A 22,062-nucleotide genomic window follows, 5' to 3' on the forward strand; every position below is an offset into this window, starting at 1 on the left:
CCTGGCTGCACTTTGCTATTTTTATATTTTTGAAGATGCCGTTTCGTTATCTCCATAGCAACGAATGTCTTGCCACTGTTCGTGGGTGCACAGATAATGCAGTTCTTGCCCTCGAGGGCTGGGCCTGCTAACTCTATTTGGTAGTTACGAAGCTTGAGGTCTCTCTTGTAGAGGTTCTCTCTTTGGCTCTCCAAGCAAACTGGAATAAAGGAAATAAAAAATTGAACAAAATGAAAATTTCAAAAATGAAAGCAAATGAAAATGCCTTTGAGAAAAGAGGAGAAAGAATGATATTCATGCGATGAAACTTACCTTGAGGGATTCTAATAACAACTTCTTCGTCAAGTTCTGAGTGGTGAACATTATCAGCTAACCAAAAAATTAAAAATGTCAGTCAAAAAATCTTTTTTGGCGCATGAATATTAACAACCCGTAACAAGACAATCTTCCATTACCTGTTCTGCTTGATAGCAAACTATTTCCCGTTGTTTCCAAACTTTGCTCAGATTCGACGTCTTAAAACAAAAACAAAAAAATCACATGAAAAACACTTCTTCCCAGTCATAATCAAGACTTTTTTTGACTTTTTTTTTACTAAATTTTTGAATTTTGTATCTAAAGATCACAGATTTCGCATCTAGGCTTCCGGATTCCACATTTCATAATCCGGATCCAACGAGTTTCGAAAAACGCTGCCCAGCTTGGCACACCTCCTACAAAAAAAAACCTACTTTCAAGAAAATCGATGATCTCTTGGTAATCATCCTCCAGGAACGACAGTTTGAGTTTCAAGGAGTCGCTGTTTTGTTCTTCAACAATGTTCTTCTCAATTAAAGTGTTCAATACTAAGTTCTTGTGCAGTGTTTTCTCCAGTTTATTGCTTTTAAACATGTCCCAGAATTTCTTTGCGTGATCGACGTTCGTCAAGCGAAAGATGGCAGAAATAGAGTCTCCTCCAAAGTTTGTTTCAGTGTCTGAGTTTTCTTCGCAGCTTCCGGGAGAGCTTGATTCACACGATGTTTCGTCGTCGGTGTCAGTTTGTTTGTCACCATCTTCAGTACTTTTCTCTTCCTTTTTCGTTTCCTCTGCCTCACTCGCATCCTTTTCGCCCTCTTCGTCCTCGCCAAGTTCTTTTTTATCTTCGGTTATTTCTTGCTCGACCTCAGCAGCATCGTTTTCAAGCTTTTCACTTTCTTTTTCATCGTTAACTTGTTTGTCTTCACCAGCTTTGTTGCTTGCATCTGCCTTCTGCTTTTGATTCTTATCTGAAAACAGATTCAAAGCGTGTCCCATTTCTTTCGTCTTGACAAACTCTACTCCTGGTGGCATCTCCTAAAAGGGAATCCAAAGGTTAATTTAAGTTAGGTCAAGAGAATATGAAGTAATGATGATATTCTCTTGGTTAGGTTTGGAATCTCAATTCAAGACAAGCCTCAGTCAATTTGTTTTGCAAACACGCGCAAACAAGCGCGAACGTTTTGCCTTCTTTGTCTTGTTTCTAGCAGTCGTTCCCCGTTAACACTGATTGGTGACGGACGCGCAAACATCTCACTTGACTCCTCTTGTTCCTATAGAGTCTCTACCACTATAGATCCCTCTATAGGTTAACTGCCTATTTGAGGCGCACATCCCATGTGACATGTGCTCGACAGACAAAAGACACCAAGACCAAATCTTAGTCAGAGTCGACCAAAATGGCGAGAATCCGCAGCAGCCTCTAATGTGCAATTATTTAGAGTTGCTCGCCCCCTCCTCCATCCTCTAGGGATTAACAGTAATAAGTGATGCGCAAAAGTTTTGCGCTCCTCGATCGACTAGATCGTTCCCAGATTTCTCAGTGTACTCCCAATCAGTAAATGAAAATAAACAAATAAATAAATAGGAATTGAATTGACAGGTGTTCCACAAAGTGACTGAGTTCTTCCACTTTTTCATTCTCCCCTTATGCCTTGGAGCTTCAACACTGATTGGTCCACTACGATAAAACAAAAAAATAATGCGCAAGAGAAGCGCTTCATTCCAACTTGCTCTGTAATTATAAATGAACGTAATTTAATACCTCTCGGAAAACTTTTCTTATTTTCTTGGAGTTTTCACTGTGGGATGTCTTAAATTCGTTCACCACGGTTTTCTCGTACTCAGTTCTCCGTTCATCGCCCAGGCTGGTGTCATAAATACGCGCAATGATCTTCACATCTGAAAAAAGAATTCAAACACCAAATGGAATATTAGTACTGCTATCAGTTCCAAACGTTTTTGGCCCAAAGTCAGCCCAAAATTGAAATTTTCGATGACCCCGGGGTGGGGAGAAACTTCAATTTTCGCAATTCCTAATATGGGGAACTAATAGTCTTATAAAAGCAAGACGGATCTTCGCTCATGGAAATCAATTTGCTTCAATTGTAATTCTGCTCGTTGTCTTCTAATTAAGTCGTTTTACGTGCTGCTCCTAAATGTATTGCCAAGACACTGACTTTATTATTTTGATAAGGGTCCGCAGTAATTGGCATTAGTTGTTGCAGTTTCCCTGCCTTAGAACATGTATCTATGTTTGTATTACTTTTTCCCCTTCGTATTTTGAACTGGAGGCAAAGTTAAAAAATATATATTCGTTGGGTCTGTCTTGGTTTGATGGATTTTCTACGGGATTTCACCTTTTCGGCTCAGTTCTCGATAAAACCGGAACAACAAATGAGTCTAGTAATGTTTCCCATTTAAGGCCCCGTGTCATTCCCTAGAGTCCATGTATCTTGTCATGCGTAACCGTTAAACAAAGAAAGGATACTCAAGGGAATGACACGTGGTCTGAAATGTGAAAACATGACGTCCAAGTGGAATTGGTCTGTTCTAATTCGATCTGTGAGTTATGATGGCAGCCATGTTGGATGGCAGGAACAATACAAGCATTTTATAGTCCGTTTTACATGAGAAAGAATTAAATTCCCTAGAGTAAAGGGATTCTATTCTTCTGCAATAAAACATGGTCGCCGACAAGTGACCATATAATACAAAATCTTCATAGAACTAACTACTAACACTTACCAACAGCTGTACCAAGCACCTGGAACTTGCTGGTGTCGTTTTCAGTAGCGTCATACTCTTCTTTGACTGAATTGGAATACAAAAAACGAATCCATAAAGTGAAAATTTTGAAAATCTAAACCACAGGGAGCCCAATTTAGATAAAAAGTGAAAGGTGAAAATAGAATCGGGGGAAAATCGACTTCTTTATTTATTCATTTATTTATTTATTAATTGTATTCAAGGTAAATAATATTTGTTTTATTTCATACTTTTTGCCAAGGGGTCAAGTAGCAAAGCCACATGATGGAGATCATTTTTTCGCAGTGCAACGACAAATTGCTCAAATCCATTTTTCCTGCGTTTCAATTTGTCCAAAAGTTCTCCAAGAGCTCGTATAGGACCGTAGTTGTTCAACGTGCTCTCGATTATTTCTACATCCTCTTGTATTAGGCATGTCAAGTGCGGGAGGAGGTCTGCAGGATTAACTTCGTCCTTGAAATGCTGATGTCGCTCTTTTAACAGTTGTCTTTGCTTCGAGTTCATCGTGAATTCGATCTTTAGAGATCTGTGGATACAAATTTAAAATATTCTTAGATTCAATGGATATTCTAATATAACAATGACTGTCGTTGGAATTTTTTTCTTAAATACCCTTCAAAACTCGCTGAAACTTCATATAGGAGTTCAAAATAAACAAAATGACACAACAGATAAGTCGAGAAACTCTTATTCACATGCATGGGTGGCATTCGCGGACTGTGAGTCCAACGGGTGGGGTCGCTGGTTCGAGCCCTGAGGTCGCCACATTAGTCTCCCCCCCCCCCCCCCCCCACAGCCGCTTTCAGTGTCGTCACGCAACGCTTTCTCGTGACGACACTGAAATCGGCTGGTGATCGCTGGTGGGGAGACTATCACCACATGTGAATTGAGTTTGTTTGATGTGTTGTTCTCTCCTATGCTACGATGGTTTTCTCCGGGTTCTCCGGTTTCCTCCCTCCGTAAAAATCAACATGTGAGTTGAGCGTTGCGTGCATAGAATATTGAATGTTGTGGTAGTGCGTGTGAGCGAAAAGTGTCCCCAATTAGTGCGTAAGCGCTAGAACGACTAGACACTTAAATAAAAGTGATTTATTTATTTTTCACGTTTTTCCAAATAAAATACGGCATATTCTAAATCCCTATACATTCTCTCATAAATGTAGTGAGCTTGGGTTGCCTGTGATAAAACCAGAAGAAAAATATAACCTGGAATTTTGCGTGACGAGCTTGGAAGTTCAAAATATCATTTAAAAAATAAACTTTGTCTAGAGCGAGGGTATTTAACCCGTGAAATAAAAATTATTAGTCAACGTGTAAAAGTCAAATAGACACAAAAGAAGACAATTGAATTAGGGTCTTCTAATGTGTATTGTTCTAATATTTATTTCACGGGTTTAGTGACTTCACTCTATCATAGTAACTATTATTTATTTTTCATTAGACTACAGTTCGGTATTCATAGTCTAACTATGTAGGAATATGTTTTTAAACGTCTCGAAGAATAATTTTGATGGTGTAAAATTTCAGCACGAAGCAAATCAATGCAAGCTAAAATGTTCTAGAATTTTACCACAGTTTGTTTTCAGTGTATTTAGAAAAAAAACTTTGCTACTACCTGCTCTCTACCGGTAAAGATGACTAAAATCTTGTTTTTACGAGCTAAAGTCAGTCATATGCTTTAGCGGATTATCTAGACTTTTGTAGTCAAATAAGTTCTGTCTACCGAATAAATTATCCACAAAGCTAGCACAGTCTAGCGTGTATCATTACCATTAATGTCAATACTTTAATACCAACTTACTTGGACGCCTATGAAAGCTGTGACTTCTTCTTTTGCTTTCTTTTGCAGTAACTACTGCTTTCAAAATATCAGGTTTTTATACCACAACTTGACTTTCGGGGTTTTCCCAAACTCGTCGTTGTATTTTTAGGTAATTTCCCCGAAACCAAGTACTTTCACTTTCTCTTTCGACGGCACCGAAATCCCATATCATTGCGTAAAACTATAGATTATTCTAATGTCGGACGAAAATTGAATAAGAGAGCTTCTATAGGACGATATTTGGGTTAATTTTTTGAAGTAAACATGAAGTTTTTTTCCATGAAATTTGGAAGCTTTTCCGAGAATTCACTTAAGACATGACGTCATTGTGATATTTATGAATAAATTATCCGAAGGGAATTTCCCTGATCTCACGGTTTGGCTTCGAGTTATTTTATGATAGAGAACTTTCGCTTTCGAATAAATCGCTTTAATTAAAACACATTTTTGTGTGGGTTATTGTTGGGTTAAGCAATTCAAAATTTAAAGCATATTTTATTCCCCTAGCTTTTAAAAATATTTCTTAGCTCTATTTTTTGGAGATTCTATGGTTTAAACTGGAAGTAGTTTTTGTTTTGTCCTCATGTAAAGTTAATTCGTGATCATGATTTTTATGGGGAAAAAACACACAACAACAACAACATGGGAGCATTCCCCTTAGAATCGTTTTGACGAGCATTCAAAAAGGGTCTGACTAAGACGCGGGCGGAGATGGTTCGCTGATTTTTTCGCGAGCAGAGACTGGTATCTAGACATACCAGCCACGATTACTTCCGTTGTATATATGATTGACAAGTAGCCTTGAAACACACATATGGCGTGATCAGAACGTGACATTGAACTGCTGCCGAATTTCTTTTCAGAGGCTTTTTGTCAAAAACAAAAAAACAAAAACAAAAACAAAAAAAAAAAAACAAAAACAAAAAACAAAAAAAAACAAAAACAACAACAACAAAAAAACAAGAAAAAAAAAAAAAAAAAAAAAAACAAAAACAAAAACAAAACAGCAAAAATAACAACAATAATTTTCTGGTAGCAAACTTTGTAACCACTGGAATTCCAATGCTGAAAAATCAGTCTACCCATTCTACGGATAAGTACTTTATACACGTACATAAGTTTGCATCAAGAGAATATAAGTTTTCATGGATTAGGGATGGAGGAAGGTATCTAAGAGTCCTTGAGTCTTCTACCATTGGCGCTTCTCAGGTAGCCTGCAAGGCAGGTTTCTTGTGGGTTTGGGGAAAAACCGGGGTTTTGGGGGAACTTTGGTCCCATTTTTCTCGCGGGCAAGAAGTCAAAACAGGAACCCCAAAACCCCGTTCTTCCTCAAACCCATCACAAGAACGCCTGGTCTGTAGGCTTTTTCCTGATCGTGCTCTTATCATTTTTTAGAAACTAAAAATTTTTTACTTGTAAATTCTCTGTTACATGGCTGTTCCATACACCTAATCGAAAAATGGGTCCAATTTGAAAACTATTGTTCTGCACCAACTAGCGACTGACACTAGCCTCGTTTTCACGTAGGAACACAAAAGCCTTTTCACATGTATGAGCTAGAGACTAGTCATGATCAGTCGCTGGTCACTGCAGAACGATAGTTATTCAAATTGGACGCTATTTTTTTCGATTAGGTGTATTCCTTTGAGTTTTTACATAGTAACGTGACATGCTTTTGTGACATCGACTAAAGAGCGTGCGTGACACTTAACCTTAATTGTTATCGTTATTTATTTGAGACTTTGGTCACTTCATCGATGAACAAAACTGACGGCTTGATCAGCAATGAAGGTTCTTGCGGTACTATTTCTAGCTATCGTAGCTTTAAACCATACATTTGCAGCCAAATTTGCGATGTTACCACAGTTTGGACATAGTCATTACCTGGTCATGTCCAAACTTGCTAAAGAACTGCTTTCCCGTGGTCACCAAGTAAGTTTTATTTTATCAGGCCAGGCATATCATACAGGACATTTGCAGTAAATGATTACATAACTGTTGCTGAATATCGATGGCAAAAGATCGAGTTTCCTCATAATTTTTCCTGGATAACTAATGTTATTTCTTTTGCCGCGGTCCTTATAACATACTATCGATTTTAGGTTACAAAGCAATTTAAAGTTTGCTTGCCATCGCCAGCATGCAGAGCGCATGGACCGCTTTGGTTGATTGATTCGTTATGAAATAATATATATCAGCACGTGACCGTTTGTTGCAAATGGCCAATAATAACAGGTGATTACAACGGCAGTCGACTGATTTGTCAAGTTACTGCCTAACTCTTTCCTTCAAGACCTCAAACTTCAGTAGCATCGTGGAAATGTTTTAGTAACTATGGAACGAAAGCAAGCTTTTGTTTGGCTTCGATCGCTACAAGACGCTTGGCTCTTTTCTTGCGTAATCGAGGAAACTCTGGGCACTAATTTCATACTTTTTTACTAGCAAGGATTATATTTTTTTCTGCAAGCTCATTGTTGATAAGGGAGGTGACGAGGGAGGGTTCAACCTTCAGTAATTGCTGGTGTATAATTACTACCATTGAATTGTTGAAGTGCAACCCGCGAAGTTAGAAGTCTGAGTTGAAATTAAAAAAAAAATCTTATGTGAGATTTTAGCCTGAATGATTTTACTCCTCTAATCATCTCAAATCTTTTTAAAATTCCGTCCAAAATTTCCTTCAAAATATTGCTTTTCTTATTTCAGTTTTTTGATTGACAGTTGTTGAAATGCTAGTCGGCAAACGATACATCAATCTTCGAGGCTCGCACTTCATCGATAATGGTAGTAACAGCGCATGCACACCCCGAGCATTCTTGCTACAACCATAGGACTAACGGCTTAATTTTTTAGGTTAGCATTCTCCTTGGCGAGGAAGCTGTGTATGCCATTGGTAAACCAAATGTGAAGACGTTCAAAATGAACGAAGAAGATAAAAAAAAGAACGACGAACTTGTGGAGAAGATAACGAAAAACAAAAGTGGAAATTTCTTGGTCGAAGTGTCAGCTTTGTTCGAGATCCAGAGAAATTATTGCCACGTGTTTCTTAGCAACGAAGAAATGCTTGACGAGGTGAAAAACTCAGATGTTCTAATTGGAGATGCTCTGTATCCATGCTCGCCGCTTGTTGCGGACAAGTTCGACATCCCACACGTGGTAATAAACATGAACTCTTTATCAGCTCCCTTTCAATAACTGTATGGCATATATTCCAATCCTGCATATGTTCCACAGCTCAAGTCTGCTTTGTCTTCGAATAAAATGGGATTTTTGAATAGGATGAAAAATCTCGGATATTTCCTAGTTAATATGTTTGTTGTCAAGACAATTATTTACCCGGTTTATAACGAGTTGAAGTTGAAGCATGATATTAAGCCGCATAAGAGTATCCAGGAATCTATGGCTAAAGTTGAGATGATCTTGCTAGAAAGGGATTTCGTCATGGACAACGCTGAGCCTGTAATGCCATGTAAGCTAAGTGGTGGTCTCTCTTTCATTTGCGCATCTAGTGGTCGTGTTGGCAATAAGATACAGTATATACTCATGATAGCTGTTATTCCAATTGTATTTCTTTAACTTCTTCAGATGTGAGAGAAGTTGGTTCCTTTTTACCAGCCCCCGCGAAACCTCTACCAGCCGAGTTGGAGGAGTTCATGCAGGAGTCTGGTGACCTTGGAGTGATTCTTGTATCGTTTGGTTCAATGGTGGACACCCTGAATGATGACGTTGTCAAAGCAATGAATGATGCGTTTTCTAAAGTTCCTCAGAAGGTTTTGTGGAGGTTGAAACCAGGTAAGAATTGCTACTAGATAATGACTTTATGTAGCATGACTTTGCTCAAGATTTTTGATCGAACGCAGGTTCCCTAAGGTCTATGAAGCAAGGAGAATGTACTATTGAAAGAGCCATGTTTTAAAAAAAATTGAAAAAATTGTTATTAATAACCCCTTTAGATTTCCAAATTTACTTGTGTAATAAATATTTTTTAAATTGGGGAAAAATAGTTCTGAAGGTAGAAAGTGGTGCGTTTAAAACCGCACCAACCGTACTGGTGGGCACAGCCCTGTCTTGTTAAATAGTGACGCAAGGAATTTTAAACCTTGTGACATGTCAACTGGGCTTCACTCGAGTGTACTACGTTTTCCCCTTGATATTAATTACATAAAGCCCCGTAGGATACGTTATCCTTCACCAGATTCCACCAAGATGCATGACCATGCTCGTATGTACATTGTTTTCTACAAATCAGGTGGGTGCACAGGGAATGGAGCTTTGAACTTTGTCTAAACTACGAGAACCGGTATAATATATGCATCCCCCTTGGTTAGGGCCATGCAAATGACCCTTAATCGTGAGACAAATGAATGTATCATTTATGAAAATAACTTTTTGTTTTTTCCTTTGCGGTTTTTTCGCCACACAGGTTCAATTAACCTGTCACCAAACATCAAGACAGTTGACTGGCTTCCGCAGAATGACATTCTTGGTCACGAAAAGACCAAGTTATTTATCACTCATGCTGGTGCTAATGGTCTAGCTGAGGCAGCCTATCACGGTGTCCCAATGATCTGCACTCCCTTCTTCGGTGACCAGTTAGAAAATGCTCAGTTTGCTAACGATGCTGGCATTGCAGAAATCTTGAGTGTTAAAGAGGCTACCTCTGAACAGCTTGTCAGTCTTCTTACCAAAATGATGAATGCAAAAAGGTAAAAATTGGGTTTTGGTGGGCATCAATAAAAGTCTAAAACTTCTTTTTGGTTCGGTTTTGGACATTGTAAAATAGACGTCTTAGTAATAAAACTTCGTTATTTTGGTCGAAGATAAGTTTATTTTACAAATAATCAAAGTGTTTTCATGACATTGCCAAAAACACAAACTTTTTAAGGGCATCTATCTATATATAGAAACACCTCGATTGATGTTCACCAAAACCTACTTTAACTTTGTGTCAATTCTGCGCCTGTAAAATTAAGTATCATATCACAAAGAGAGAGAAATGTTATTTCTTTTATTTCATTCTCAGTTCATATAGCCTGCATGCAGCCGGACTTCAGACTGTTCTCTCTTTACAGTTAGTTAGTTCGACTGCACGCAGGCTACAGTTCATAATTCCAGAACTTTTGTTATATATTTCAGTTACAAGGAAAAGGCATCTCACATATCGAAAGCAATGAAGATGCGTCCTCGCTCCCCAGAAAAGGAAGCAGCAGACATAATAGAATATGTCCAAGCTCTGAAAAACCTCGATCATCTAAAGCCAAGGGGTCTTAATCTACCATTTTATCAGCTGTACATGCTGGATGTGATTTTTGTATTACTAATGGCCATAGTGTTAGTGTTGGCTTCCTTGAAGGCATTGGCCGGTCTTGTGGTGAAGATGTGCTGTAGTGGTGGCACCAAGAAGGCTAAAATGTCTTAACCAAATGTTGCCAAGTTCTATTTTAACTTTGATTTATTTGGAATTTCTAACAAATCATTTTAGAGTATTAATTTCTCACAAAGTTTGATTTTTAATTGTATGACCTATACATTTATCCCATGTACCATGAAAAGATGGCTAGGATTTTCACTATTTCTTCCATTCATGGAGCAGTAATTTGACATGGAAAAACCTATCACATGTACTAAAAGGCTTATCATGGGGTCTAAAATAGGAAAAGATTACACCCAAACTAGATGGTCTTGTTTAGAAATCAAATCACATGTTTTTTTTGTAACATGATTTTAGAAGCTCTGTCACACTTATCTGAGACAGCAATTTTAAGCTGTGACCCAATTACAGTGCTCATTTCAATCAAGTACGAAATTGTACAATTTTCGATTGTGATGATGTGATTTGGATGGATGTCAATAAAGAGGTTTCCATGACATTTCATATGCATTACCCCTGAAACCCATCTTTGTTTTCCGATTTTGTCTTATGGAAACACTTTGATTGACATCCTTCAAAACCTTATTTTGTCATGATATAAAATTGTATGATTTCATGCATGTGATTGAAGTGCTGTAAGCCTTTTATGGTCAGAGCCAATATAATTGTCACTTTCATTTAGATACTCGCACCAGCTGTCAATCAATATAATTGACCAATCGGAGACCTGGGATGATATTGCCAAAAATTATCTAAACCAGGTTGATCACTATCTTTATCTTAAGGTCTTCATCAGTATCCAGTCTCATCATCTTTACCAAAACTAATATTCTGTAGTTCTTGCAGCCCTCCTAATACCACTTTCATATGAGCTTTGATTTTCGCAGCATCTTTACAAAGTCTTTTAGCAGTGGAGTTCAAAATCCCACACTTCTTTTCAATAAAATTTAATGCTTCATCAAAGGTAAACTGAACGTAGAATCCAAAACCAACTGCGACATAAATCATCGACGTATCTGCAACCTCAGCTTCGCAATAAAAATTCGTCCCCAAGTCCATCGTAGTTTTCAATTTCTCTCCTTTAGGATGTGAATTCTGAAGCTGTTTTATAGTAGTTTTCAGCTGGGTATATTCATTGATTTTTGTATATACGTCCTCTTGTGCTTTATATACCGCTTCCAAGTCTTTTCTTAGCCTTTTATCGATAAATTCTTCGTATTTTAGCACTTTTTCTTGGATGTCTGATTTCTCTTCACTTGCGTCCGCCATCTTGGATATTACTAGTCCCCTTCGCAGTATTTATTGTAGAGTAGTGACTGGGTTCTATTCAAGATGGCGACTATAAAATCCCATCATCCCTCGCAGTCATCAACTGCTCATGCGCATTCGGCTTCGGCCGATGTCCGCCAAAATGGCGTTTTCAAAACTCTTCCAAAAAACTTAATTTTTATAAACTTTTGATAAAGCTATTTTTGAAATTCTCGGTCCGTTATAAAGTTAAGTTATCAGTCTTCGAAATGGCGGGCTTTGAGCGCGCTGGGCTACCGGGTTGCGAGTATATTCGACAGACTTTGACTAACTCTGCCGACATGACTGCCGCCATTGAGAATTTTCAGCATGAGAATGGCATCCTTCTTCCCTCACTTCAATCAGCTCTTCCTTTCCTCGATCTACATGGCGTAGGAAGACTGGAATTCCACTCCTCTGTCATGGATCACTTGAGGGAAACCGTTTTGGAGAAGATCAAAACTCTGGATGAGAAAAAATTGAAGGAAATTTTGGAGCAGTCCTTTCCTTTCATTCATGTTCCAGAACTTCAACCAGTTGTCATGGAACTCATGAAATATCTTCCAAAAGTCAGTGATGAATGCCTTGAACACATTGCTAACGACGCAAAACTATATGAAGATTGTGCTATCGAGGTGAAAAGACAAATCTGGGTCAAACATCATCATTTGTTTGGAGATGCAGTGGGTCCATTGTTGAAACAATACCTAGACATCAAATACAATAATCTCCATTCCACAGATTCCAATTCACCTAGTGACTTTTTCTCTGTCTCCTCAAAAGTTAGACGGCAGCATGACATTGTCCAAAGTCTTGCCAAGATGATCGGCAAGTCTTTACAACTATACAACCTAGTTTTGCAGTTTCTAAGGACATTATTCCTTAGAACCAAAGAGGTACACTATTGTACATTAAGATCTGAGCTTCTCATGGCTGTACACGATCTTGAGGTCAAGGATATCAAAGACGTTGACCCATGTCACAAGTTTACGTGGTGTTTAGATGCTTGTATTAGAGAAAAGAATATTGAGGGAAAAAGGATACGAGAGCTGCATGGGTTTCTGGAGGCAGCCAAGAAGGAAGAGGAACGTGTCATTGGGTAAGAAAGGAAGATCAAATGATATATCACTACATTAGAGCATACTTATTACACTGTAGTAGTCTTGTGTTTTTGGATTTTGTAAACACATCTCCAGGGCTTAAAATAACGGCCAATCAGTCGCATACCTTATTTCTGGCTAAACGTTGCTGGTTACTAGTTACAAGGCAAAGATTTGACTGGATTTTTAGAGTTCCAAATTACCGCTGTGTTTCTTGATTACAGACTCGTTTTCTCAGGCTTAGCCTTGCATCAGTGTCTAATTACTTGCAAATACCAACGGTAAAGTAAAGAATGCACAACTTCAACAATATGAACACTTTGAAACTTGACAGACCTTGACTGGAACACGTGAATATTCTTCACAAAATCGAGGCTAAGCCTGAGTAAATGAGTCTGTAATCAAGAAACACAGCAGTAATTTGGAACTCGAAAAGGGTCTATTGAATTCCCAGTTCTAGTCGGACATTGTCCGATGCCTGGCAGTTATTTTAAGCCCTTATCTCATTATTCTTGTGGAAGAACTAATGTGGAAGAATTAACATGGAAGAAGCTTCCCTTAATTCAAATATGATTGCCACATACAAAGATATTTTAGACATCTCTCTTATTCAGGATTGAATGTACTTTGTGTGAGTTGGGTTGGAGTGAGCACATTAAATAGCCCTGGACCTGTGGACCTGGATCTCAATATGTTCACCTTAACTTAGAATGAGTCCTCCTAATTACTCCTCTCATCCCATGCAAAAAAAAAAAAAAACAGATACAGTTACCATTTTTTTGAGTTCTCTATTACCAAGGGTTAGCCTTGGTTTTGTCCAGTTAAATTTTGCTGAATTTCTTAGCATTTTTGTTGTTGAAATTGGGGTTAAAAGGATACTACAGTTTTGCATTTTCTGTTACTCAGGGTTAGCCTCAATTTTGTTAAGATTTTTACATATTCCAGTGAATACCCGTAGAATTTCTTAGCATTTGTTTTTGTTGAAATTGTACATCCGCTACTCTATCATTGATAAGTATCTTTGGATATTCTGATGATGAAATGAGGCTAACTAACTAACCCTGAGGTCTGTAATCAAGGATTACACTTACAAATTTGAAAAGATAATCAGACGACAGAGTAAATTTAAATTAATTATTGATTACTATATTTTCAACACTGCATGATAGTATTTGACGATTAGACCTGAAGCCAAAATGGTCTAATTGGTAATATATACAATATGAGTGGCTGTGTTGTATCAGATATACAACCACAAGCCGAAGACGAATGATTGTATTATTATCTGATACAACACGGACACGAATATTGTATATTACTTATGAAACGTCTAGGTGTATATATTCATGTTCTACTATAATTTTAAAGATAAAATTGAATTTGGCTAAGAAAATTGGAGTTAAAGTTTATGCAAATCAGGACGATTTTGTATCACATATACAACCTCGTCCACAGACAATGGTTTCTATTGTGTTTTCCTCATTAATTATTCATGAATTTTATAATTTAAGTATAACATACTAATTGGTCATATAATTATTACAAACTATTTTAAAATTAGGTTGAAAACAAGAATTAGCTGCCATTTGTTTTGCTTTTCAAAACTGGAACTTTTTACTATTAGTGGTCTATCACTAATACACCACTAGTTGCTTAGCCAATCAGAGTGCAAGGTTTATGATAAACCATTAGACTAATAAAGGTTATTCTATTTATTTCAGTGATATAGCCATGATACTGTGTGATCCATTTGCTATCGACACCATTGCCAAGAGTGTCATAAAACTGCTTCAAAGACTAGCCAACGCTGAATCATTACCAAGAGTAAGTGTCTCTTGCCAACAACTTTTACAGCGCTTCTCAATCACTTGCGTGAAATCATACAATTTGCTGTCGTGACGAAGTAGGGTTTTGGTGGACGTCAATCAAGACATTTTCTCAACATTCCATAGGCACATACCCTTGAAAAATTTGTGTTGGTAATGTCATGGAAACACTTTGGTTGACTTCCACCAAAACCTTTTTTTGTCGCGAAAGAATTTTTACAATTTGGCACATGTGCTTGAGACGCTATCTGCAGGACTAAATATAATAGTCTTAGCTTGGTCATACGGTGCTTCTGGCTCAACATTACTGGTCAAAATGACTGGCAAAGCAAAGATTTGACATTGTCCAATGACCTGCCATTATCTTTAGCCCTGTCGCTGTCTGACCATCGTTGTCTCAGGAAAATAACCTTCATTGAATTCTAATATTATACCTATGTATAGTTCAATTACTAACTAATTGGGTGCTGAAAGACTAGTATTAATTAACTTTTTCCTTGGTGGTCAACAGACAAACAATGAGATCAGTTTCTTGCTACGGCTGTTGAGTCTAGGAGTTGGTGCATGGGATAGGATAGAAAAGCAAGCATTCAGGGAGCAACCAGTGGTAATGATTACATTGATTTATGGTCACTGTACTCTTAAGAATATATACTTTACTACGGATGTCAGTGAATTGTCTAACTGAGATAAAAAACATGCCACGATTACGCCTCCATACTTCTATGATTCCACACGCAAACATCAAACTTTTAGTTTACTTTCCTTTCTACCTTCCTTGATAATTTGTGGGAAAGAAAATTATCAAAGGATGCCGACACATGAAGAAAGGAATGCAAGACTAAAAGTTTAATGTTTGTGTGTGGAATCTGGAATCCTAGACATTTGAGGCATGACTGTGGTGTGTTTTTTTTGTCTCAGTTCGGCAGTTTGCTGACATCCGTACTACTTCATACTACTTCAGCTTCTACTTCAGCAGCAGAATTTCATATCGGGAGGGAGGAGGGAGGGAGGGAGAAATGATTTAATGATTTTGGATGGGGAGGAGTGAGTCATTGCTTTAAAAAATATCAGTTATATACATGTGTATATGTCTTCTAGTCATGCCCCACCTACTACCATTCAGACAATACGCCCCCCCCTTTAAATCAGATTTTTTGGCACCCCTTCTAAATATTTTCAAAATAAGTTCACTGTTAGCCAAAGTTCTTGCTTCTAGCCTGTAATTATATTGCCAAAAATTGGCCTCAATCAGGTTGATTTTACAGGACCTTTTTTTTCCTGTTTTTGTTTTCATGAACAGTTGAGTACCTAGGGCTGGTACTGCTCCTGGAGTTTTAATATTTTCTTCCAGGGCCCTGAAAAAGAAAAAAAAAAACCTGGAAATTTTTTTATTTTTTCTGCCAACTGAATCCTGGAATTGATATTCCTGTAACCAGGAAAATTCCTGGGTTTTCATCATGGGTGTTAACATACAACCCTGTTATTGTAACCTTCACTTATTGATAAGATATGTTTATTTTCTGTAGAATCCAGATCTTGCTGGGAAGTTTCTTCCATTTATTATGTCTTTGATGGTTGATAGCTCTCTACGATCATACCATGACAAAGTCCCTGAAGATGACGTAGAAGAGGACTTGATGTCTGATGGTCTTAGACTTGCTCAAGACTTCATGGAAATGTTGGCATCTGATAAAGTTGTTTTTACTCTGGCTTGGTGTTATTTGTTAAACCTACTAAAACAAAAAGACAAGTAAGTTTTATTTTTATTTTATTTTATTATTTTTTATTTATTTATTTATTTATTACATTTTTACATTTTTACACTATTACATTCTAGACAAGTAAGGTTTATTTACACCAAAATGTTTTCATGTTAAATAATGTTTTTGATAAAGCAGTTCATTAATTTTGATTTCATATTTCAGGCAATTTGTTTGTCAATAATCCAGTTTTGAGTTCTCTGTAGCTTAGAGCTCAGGGTTAGCTTTGACTCTGTGCAAAATATTCATGTGTTTCAGTGTAGGTCTGTGGAATTTCAAAGTATTTGTATTCTTGAAGTTGTGCATTCTTTACTGTACTGTTGGTATTTGTGAGTATTAAGGTACTGATTCGAGGCTAACCCTGAGTAAATGAGTCTGTAATCAAAGATTACAGCAGTAATTTGGAGAAAAGTGTAAAGTGTAGGTCTGTGAAATTTCGAAGTATTTGTACTTTTGAAGTTGTGCATTCTTTACTTTTTTTTTGGTATTTGTGATTATTAAGGTACTGATTGAGGCTAACCCTGAGTAAATGAGTCTAATCAAAGATTACAGCAGTAATTTGGAGCTCAAAAAAGGACAATTGTCAAATTTAATTTCATCCAAATTGTTTGTCAATTGTCACATCTAATTTCATGCAAATCTTTGTCATAATATATGCTTTATGGTAGTTATTTTTCTTCATTTTTCTTCAAGGCAATCTGTGCTACAAGCCCTGCCGTGGTTTGTTTCCCCTTGCCAGGCAAGACCACTTGAAGAAATAGAGCTGCACCAATTTGTAACATCTCTAATGTCAATACAAGATGAGTTAGCCACCAGCGATTTCTCTAATGCAGTTTTTGACGACTTCCTTCTTGGCCTAACTTCACAGACTGCTTCCATCAGACATACACTACGCATACTCTGGTTCATTCATCATAAAATGGACTCGCATAAAGTTGTTCAGATTTTAACAGCAACTCAACCAGGAAGTGAAGTAAGTAGGGCTTCTGAAGTCACAGGGTAATAAACATTCATATTAGTTTCAGGGCTTGGTTTACTCTTAGATACTGTATCTAACCTCTGGGGCCTTGAGTTTGATTCCTGGACTGAACATTGTATCATGTCATCATTCCATCCGTCCATCCATTCTGGCCGGTGTATACTATAGCTGTGCAGGGCTTAAAATATTGGTTTGTAAGTGACCAGTCAAATTAGTTTTAGCATGGTCTACCTTGTTTCTGGCTCAAGGTTTCTGAAAGATTTGACTGGACAAGTACCAATATTCTGGGTAGACATGGTGCAATGTCCAGCCGTCGGGTATTAAAAAATGGTTGGGTTATATCTCGCAAGATTCTGGGGCGATCTGTGATTGAAACTTATTTATTATATTTATTTATTTATTAGCTATTCCTATGACATCTCACTGACATCCCACATCCATTATCTGGGTGGGTGAACAGGGAGGGGAGGGGGGAGGGTCGGTAGTGGGTTAGTGATATTCCTAATTACTTCTAGCTATTTCAGCTAGAGTAAGAGTTGATAATAAACCATGCTAGACAAAAAACATAGGGAATTCAAATTGGCCACTTTAGAAACTAGTGAAAGGACTGGGAATGAGTATATAGAAGGTATTGATGATTAATCTCATTTTAAAAAATGTTTCCATGAAGAGAAAGATCACATCAAAATTAACAGGTTTCTGCAGTTTCAGCAATCAAAAATTACAAAGAAATGTTTGTTTACTAGGGTAAAAGCATCCCCAGCAACCATACAGTACATTTCTTTGTCATTTTTGAGATGTTTGGGAGATTGCTTTGCAAAAGGTATGAAAGTACCCAAAATCTTGAAACTCCAGAAATTTACTAATTCCTATGTACTCTTTCTTGTTATGGTGTTTCTTTTTTAGTAGGTTAATTCTAAAACCTTGTTCCCAGCCGTAACTTCATTTCTAAAGTGGGCAATAGTCCCCTTCACGGTTCCCTGCGCCATCTTGAAAGGTAGCTGGGCCTTTGCATCAAAGGGAGATGAATGTTGAGGTTGCAATGATAGAAACCTTTTTTTAACACCTTGGACAATTATTCACAGGTTTCTATCATTGCAAGCTCAACGTTCGTCTCGCTTCTATGCAAAGGCCCGCCTACCTTTCAAAATGGCGCAGGGAACCGTGAAGGGACTATTGATCACGTAATTATTTTTCTTGCAGCATCCAGAGGCAATCCATGAACTGCATGCAGCACTGGTTGATCGCATTGCAAATGCTAACCCATCCACTCCTTCCCAAGATCAAGCATCGTCTGTTTCCTCTCTGGGGTCGTCATCAAGCAGTCCACTAGAATACATACCTCCAGCAAGTTCATAATAACATGTATTAGTTTGCATTATTAAAGTGTCTGTCACCCTTCTGACAATATTCACAGTATTGATTCTACATAAGGTAAGATGTTGAATAACCAGAAAAAGTTTCATAGCTTGAGTGCTGCTTCTAGTTGAAGTTATAAAGTTTTTTCCATGCCATATGCTAATGGTGTGACCTATGAGGAGGCACTTATGGTTATTTTTGTTCCTTGTAATTCGAGACACTGGCTCTAGAATCAATACTGTGAATATTGTCAGAAGGGTGATAGGCTCTTTAGACACTAGTATGAATATATTCTGTATCTATACTATCATATTGACCTATTATTTAGTCAAAGTTTATCTATTTTAATACTATAAAAAGAAAGCTAAGATATTTAAACAAGCAGAACTGTGGCTGCAAATATTTTTTGGATAAGCAGATTTTTTTGTCAGGCCAGAGATAACAAGTTAAAAGTTACATAATAACATTTTTGCATCTCTAAGTTGATTTAAAATGTTCATTTTTGGACTTTTTGGTTGGATTTTAAAGTAAAAGGGACTATGGATGTACAATTTCATGAACTCAATGACATCATAGCTGTCTCAAATATATACGTTTGAGATGCTTTTGAATTTTATTGATTGACATCAATTTATGTCCATTGCAAAATAATACACCATGAGAAATATTTGTCGCTCAACATAAATTTCCTGAATTTCCTGAATCCTGAAACACTACACCTGTGAGAATTATTTTTCGCTTCACATAAATAATTGTCAAAAAAAAAAAAAAAGAAAAAGAAAAAGTGCATATATAACTTTTAAACTGTTGGTATATTTTGGCCTGTCAAAACACAAGTGTGACTTGTAAAAAATTTTTATCGGATATTTCATCAATAAGCAAGCTCAATTGGCTATTTCTTTACTTGTATTGTGATAAAATTAATGTGTCTGGTCAAATGTCTGGCCAAGGAAAATCATTTGCCCGTCAAGTGGTCATTTTTACTGGATAAATATTGTCTGAGGCACTTATTTGCATCCTTGTGCTTAGTGGGTTATTTGTCTCAGAGAATGTTGTGTGCAGTGGGCTGTCCGCAGCTGTGGTGTACAATGAATCACACTAAAATGGTTTTAAAAAAAGCATAAGTCTGTCATAGACAATTATTATGTTCAAGCAGGGGCAGATCAAATGTTTTACTATTATCCTTAGTAAACAACCCCTTCCTTTTCCTTGCATTCCTGCTAAAACTTTTGTAATAGTCACCCCTTTCTAAAATTCCTGGATCCACCACTGTGGAATACATGGCTGCATGGTTTGATGCGACCCAGGTGACTCATAACCAATATACATTAAAAAAGTGTAAAATTCAAGTTTTTGAGACTGGAAAGGCAATAAACTGTATTGTATGAAACACTGTGATGTTATTTGTTTGTATTTTTACTTTTTCAAAAATATATCTCCCATTATATCTATTTTCTTACAAGAAGCTGTATGTGGAAAGGAAGAATGGAAACGATTTCTCTTTACTGCCATGTTTGCTTCGTCCTTTCCACCTCCAAAAATGCTTGGGGTCAGTCATTTTGTCCACTCATGCTTTGCAGGCCATTGTTCACAGCTCAGCTGGAAGTAAAGGAATTTCACTGAGACATAAGTGCACTGCACTGCTACATGAACCTTGATTGCCATTAAAAGGATTAAAATGAACAATGTTGAAATTAATTGACAGTTATTATGTTCTAATAAAATCACAATTTTGAGGTAGATAGAGTGCATGCACTAAACCCGTGAAACAAATACTAACTTTTAGTACTAAATGGTGATAAATATACAATAGAAAACAAAGGATTCTGTATGAAATAGAGTAGTATAGGGAATGGGGGTTCCAGCGCAATCTCAACACGGGCAAGATCCGTATCAAAAATCCACCTACGGACGACCCCCACTCCAAGTGTGGTTGAGGGCAACAGCGCACTTAAATATGTTAGTCTATATATGGAGTGCGAAGAATGTAAGAAGTTCGCCAATGACTTTTGCATAATTTGTCTAAGACCTAAAGTTATCGTACCTAAGCCAGAACCCTTTTGGTGTTGTGGTAAGAAAATGCAAATAGAAGATGACACGTCAGCACAGTGTTACGAGTGTGGTAAGAATATTCGTAATGCCGTACCAAATGCTACCAGAGAGCAGTATTACGCCAATGGAGGTCGTACGAAGACCCCATATAAGAGAATAAGATACTTCCGAGACTGGATGAGTCATATCCAAGGTTTACATCCGATATATTTAGACGATGAAGTAAGGCAGAAAATCATAGACCACTTAGAAGAGCCAACCCCACAAAGTCTACGAAAGACATTGAAAAAATTAAAGCTAGGGAAATATTACAAAGCTATTCCCTATCTTTTGTCTGAAATTACCGGTAGGCGTATTCCTCATGTCCCAGATATGCAAAGGGCCGAGTGGTTATTCTGTCGGCTGGATAAGGATATTCCTTATTACCCCGACGTAATTTACGAAATATTTTACAAAATAGACCCCAACCACCCGCTGTTAGAATGGATTCCGAGAAGATGAAATGTGCAGCCGAAATCCCCCTACGTTCTTTTCAAAGCAGATGTCTACTGAGCGAGTTTTCTTTGGAGCTCCTCTTTTGCCTCCTGGTAGATCTTTTTGCGAGATTCCTCGGAAAGATCTTTCACGATGGTTTTTTTATTGCCCGACTTTAATTCGCCGTATTTCTTTTCCTCCGCGAGGATCAAAGAAAACTCCGTGTCGTCTATGCGGCGGTCCCGCAGAGCTTGGGAGACTAAGTCGGCGATGGTGTTAGCCTTTGCTCTTGCTAGGGCTATGTGTGTGTCGTGCTTGGATATCTTACCGGACAATTGCTTCATAATGCCTGTCGTAACAGCGGAAACGATGCCGCAGACGGCTCCAACGCTGGCCAAAGGAACGCCAACGACTATTCCAGGTCCGGTAAGCGAAGTAGCAACGCCAGTGCCTGTTAACGCCACGGACATGGAGCCGGAAGTTATCGCGATTTTATGTAGTATGCTTCGGGCTCTGGCGTACTTTTTCCTGACCTCTTCGTAGTGTTTCGCTTGCCCTTCCAAGTAAGCCAGGATTAAGTTTGCTTTGTTGAGCCTAAAGTTTTCAGCGTTTAATTCGTTAGGACCTGTATCCTTAGTGGTAGCGTGATAATTGGGAACATCTGGGTACAACTGAGGTGCTGAAGGTATAACATCCATTATATATACTAATGTACGACGCTTTTGGGGATGATATTGAGGAGCAGCCACATCACGACAACCGGGATTATGCCAACTGGAGAGCCTTTAGGAAGATGTTTCCGCATGCAGACCCTAGTAAGTTCGAAAGAAGACCCGATGGGATTTACTATAACGGCGAAAGAATGTACAGCAATACGGACTTGGAGCCGCATGAGGAGAGGAAAAAGGCACAGCATTTGCCAATAACGAAGGAGGCACCCGTGCATAAAGCGCCCAATTTTCCTAGAAA

The 22,062-nt window shown here is 37.8% G+C and overlaps 5 protein-coding genes across 5 annotated transcripts in view; 3 read left to right on the forward strand and 2 right to left on the reverse strand.

The window, feature by feature from the left end:
- LOC116289637 (ATP-dependent RNA helicase DHX58) overlaps positions 1 to 5,165 on the reverse strand; it is a 28,368-nt gene extending 23,203 nt beyond the window's left edge. The window contains exons 1-8 of the mRNA XM_089024728.1: positions 4,865 to 5,165; positions 3,294 to 3,589; positions 3,043 to 3,108; positions 2,060 to 2,196; positions 732 to 1,332; positions 456 to 515; positions 313 to 369; positions 2 to 199 (exon numbers count right to left, since the gene is read on the reverse strand). Coding sequence (XP_088880854.1) covers positions 2 to 199; positions 313 to 369; positions 456 to 515; positions 732 to 1,332; positions 2,060 to 2,196; positions 3,043 to 3,108; positions 3,294 to 3,567 — 1,393 coding nt within the window. The 5' untranslated portion in view covers positions 3,568 to 3,589; positions 4,865 to 5,165. The remainder of the gene's footprint in view (position 1; positions 200 to 312; positions 370 to 455; positions 516 to 731; positions 1,333 to 2,059; positions 2,197 to 3,042; positions 3,109 to 3,293; positions 3,590 to 4,864) is intronic.
- Positions 5,166 to 6,662: 1,497 nt separating this feature from the next.
- On the forward strand, positions 6,663 to 8,077 carry LOC148904484 (UDP-glucuronosyltransferase 1-2-like). Its single transcript, XM_089024977.1, has 2 exons — positions 6,663 to 6,817; positions 7,736 to 8,077. The coding sequence occupies exons 1-2, from the start codon at positions 6,671 to 6,673 to the stop codon at positions 8,075 to 8,077; spliced, it is 489 nt and encodes a 162-aa protein (XP_088881103.1). The 5' UTR covers positions 6,663 to 6,670.
- Positions 8,078 to 8,191: 114 nt separating this feature from the next.
- On the forward strand, positions 8,192 to 10,301 carry LOC116289635 (UDP-glucuronosyltransferase 2B37-like). The gene is made up of 4 exons (XM_089024978.1): positions 8,192 to 8,351; positions 8,468 to 8,674; positions 9,306 to 9,588; positions 10,019 to 10,301. Exons 1-4 carry the CDS (start codon positions 8,192 to 8,194, stop codon positions 10,299 to 10,301), a joined length of 933 nt encoding a protein of 310 aa, XP_088881104.1.
- LOC116289636 (protein UXT homolog) lies at positions 9,877 to 11,644 on the reverse strand. The gene has a single exon (XM_031696583.2). It carries the CDS (start codon positions 11,520 to 11,522, stop codon positions 11,046 to 11,048), a length of 477 nt encoding a protein of 158 aa, XP_031552443.2. The 5' UTR covers positions 11,523 to 11,644; the 3' UTR covers positions 9,877 to 11,045.
- LOC116289634 (negative elongation factor B) lies at positions 11,639 to 19,957 on the forward strand. Its single transcript, XM_089024729.1, has 6 exons — positions 11,639 to 12,639; positions 14,362 to 14,464; positions 14,978 to 15,073; positions 15,996 to 16,219; positions 16,923 to 17,202; positions 18,412 to 19,957. Exons 1-6 carry the CDS (start codon positions 11,771 to 11,773, stop codon positions 18,565 to 18,567), a joined length of 1,728 nt encoding a protein of 575 aa, XP_088880855.1. The 5' UTR covers positions 11,639 to 11,770; the 3' UTR covers positions 18,568 to 19,957.
- Positions 19,958 to 22,062: the final 2,105 nt, after the last annotated feature.

Source organism: Actinia tenebrosa, unplaced genomic scaffold (assembly GCF_029948245.1).
Source record: "Actinia tenebrosa isolate PJP-AT-01 unplaced genomic scaffold, QUT_ActTen_1.0 PGA_scaffold9__36_contigs__length_13948895, whole genome shotgun sequence".
Lineage (NCBI taxonomy): Eukaryota > Metazoa > Cnidaria > Anthozoa > Actiniaria > Actiniidae > Actinia > Actinia tenebrosa.

Coding starts and splice junctions, on each gene's coding strand:
- LOC116289634 (XM_089024729.1), top strand. CDS start 11,771: ATGGCGGGCTTTGAGCGCGCTGGGCTACCGGGTTGCGAGTATATTCGA. Junction 12,640..14,361: donor GAAGAGGAACGTGTCATTGG/GTAAGAAAGGAA, acceptor TATTTATTTCAG/TGATATAGCCATGATACTGT. Junction 17,203..18,411: donor CAACTCAACCAGGAAGTGAA/GTAAGTAGGGCT, acceptor TTTTTCTTGCAG/CATCCAGAGGCAATCCATGA.
- LOC116289636 (XM_031696583.2), bottom strand. CDS start 11,522: ATGGCGGACGCAAGTGAAGAGAAATCAGACATCCAAGAAAAAGTGCTA.
- LOC148904484 (XM_089024977.1), top strand. CDS start 6,671: ATGAAGGTTCTTGCGGTACTATTTCTAGCTATCGTAGCTTTAAACCAT. Junction 6,818..7,735: donor TGCTTTCCCGTGGTCACCAA/GTAAGTTTTATT, acceptor TTAATTTTTTAG/GTTAGCATTCTCCTTGGCGA.
- LOC116289635 (XM_089024978.1), top strand. CDS start 8,192: ATGTTTGTTGTCAAGACAATTATTTACCCGGTTTATAACGAGTTGAAG. Junction 8,675..9,305: donor TTTGTGGAGGTTGAAACCAG/GTAAGAATTGCT, acceptor TTCGCCACACAG/GTTCAATTAACCTGTCACCA. Junction 9,589..10,018: donor AAAATGATGAATGCAAAAAG/GTAAAAATTGGG, acceptor TATATATTTCAG/TTACAAGGAAAAGGCATCTC.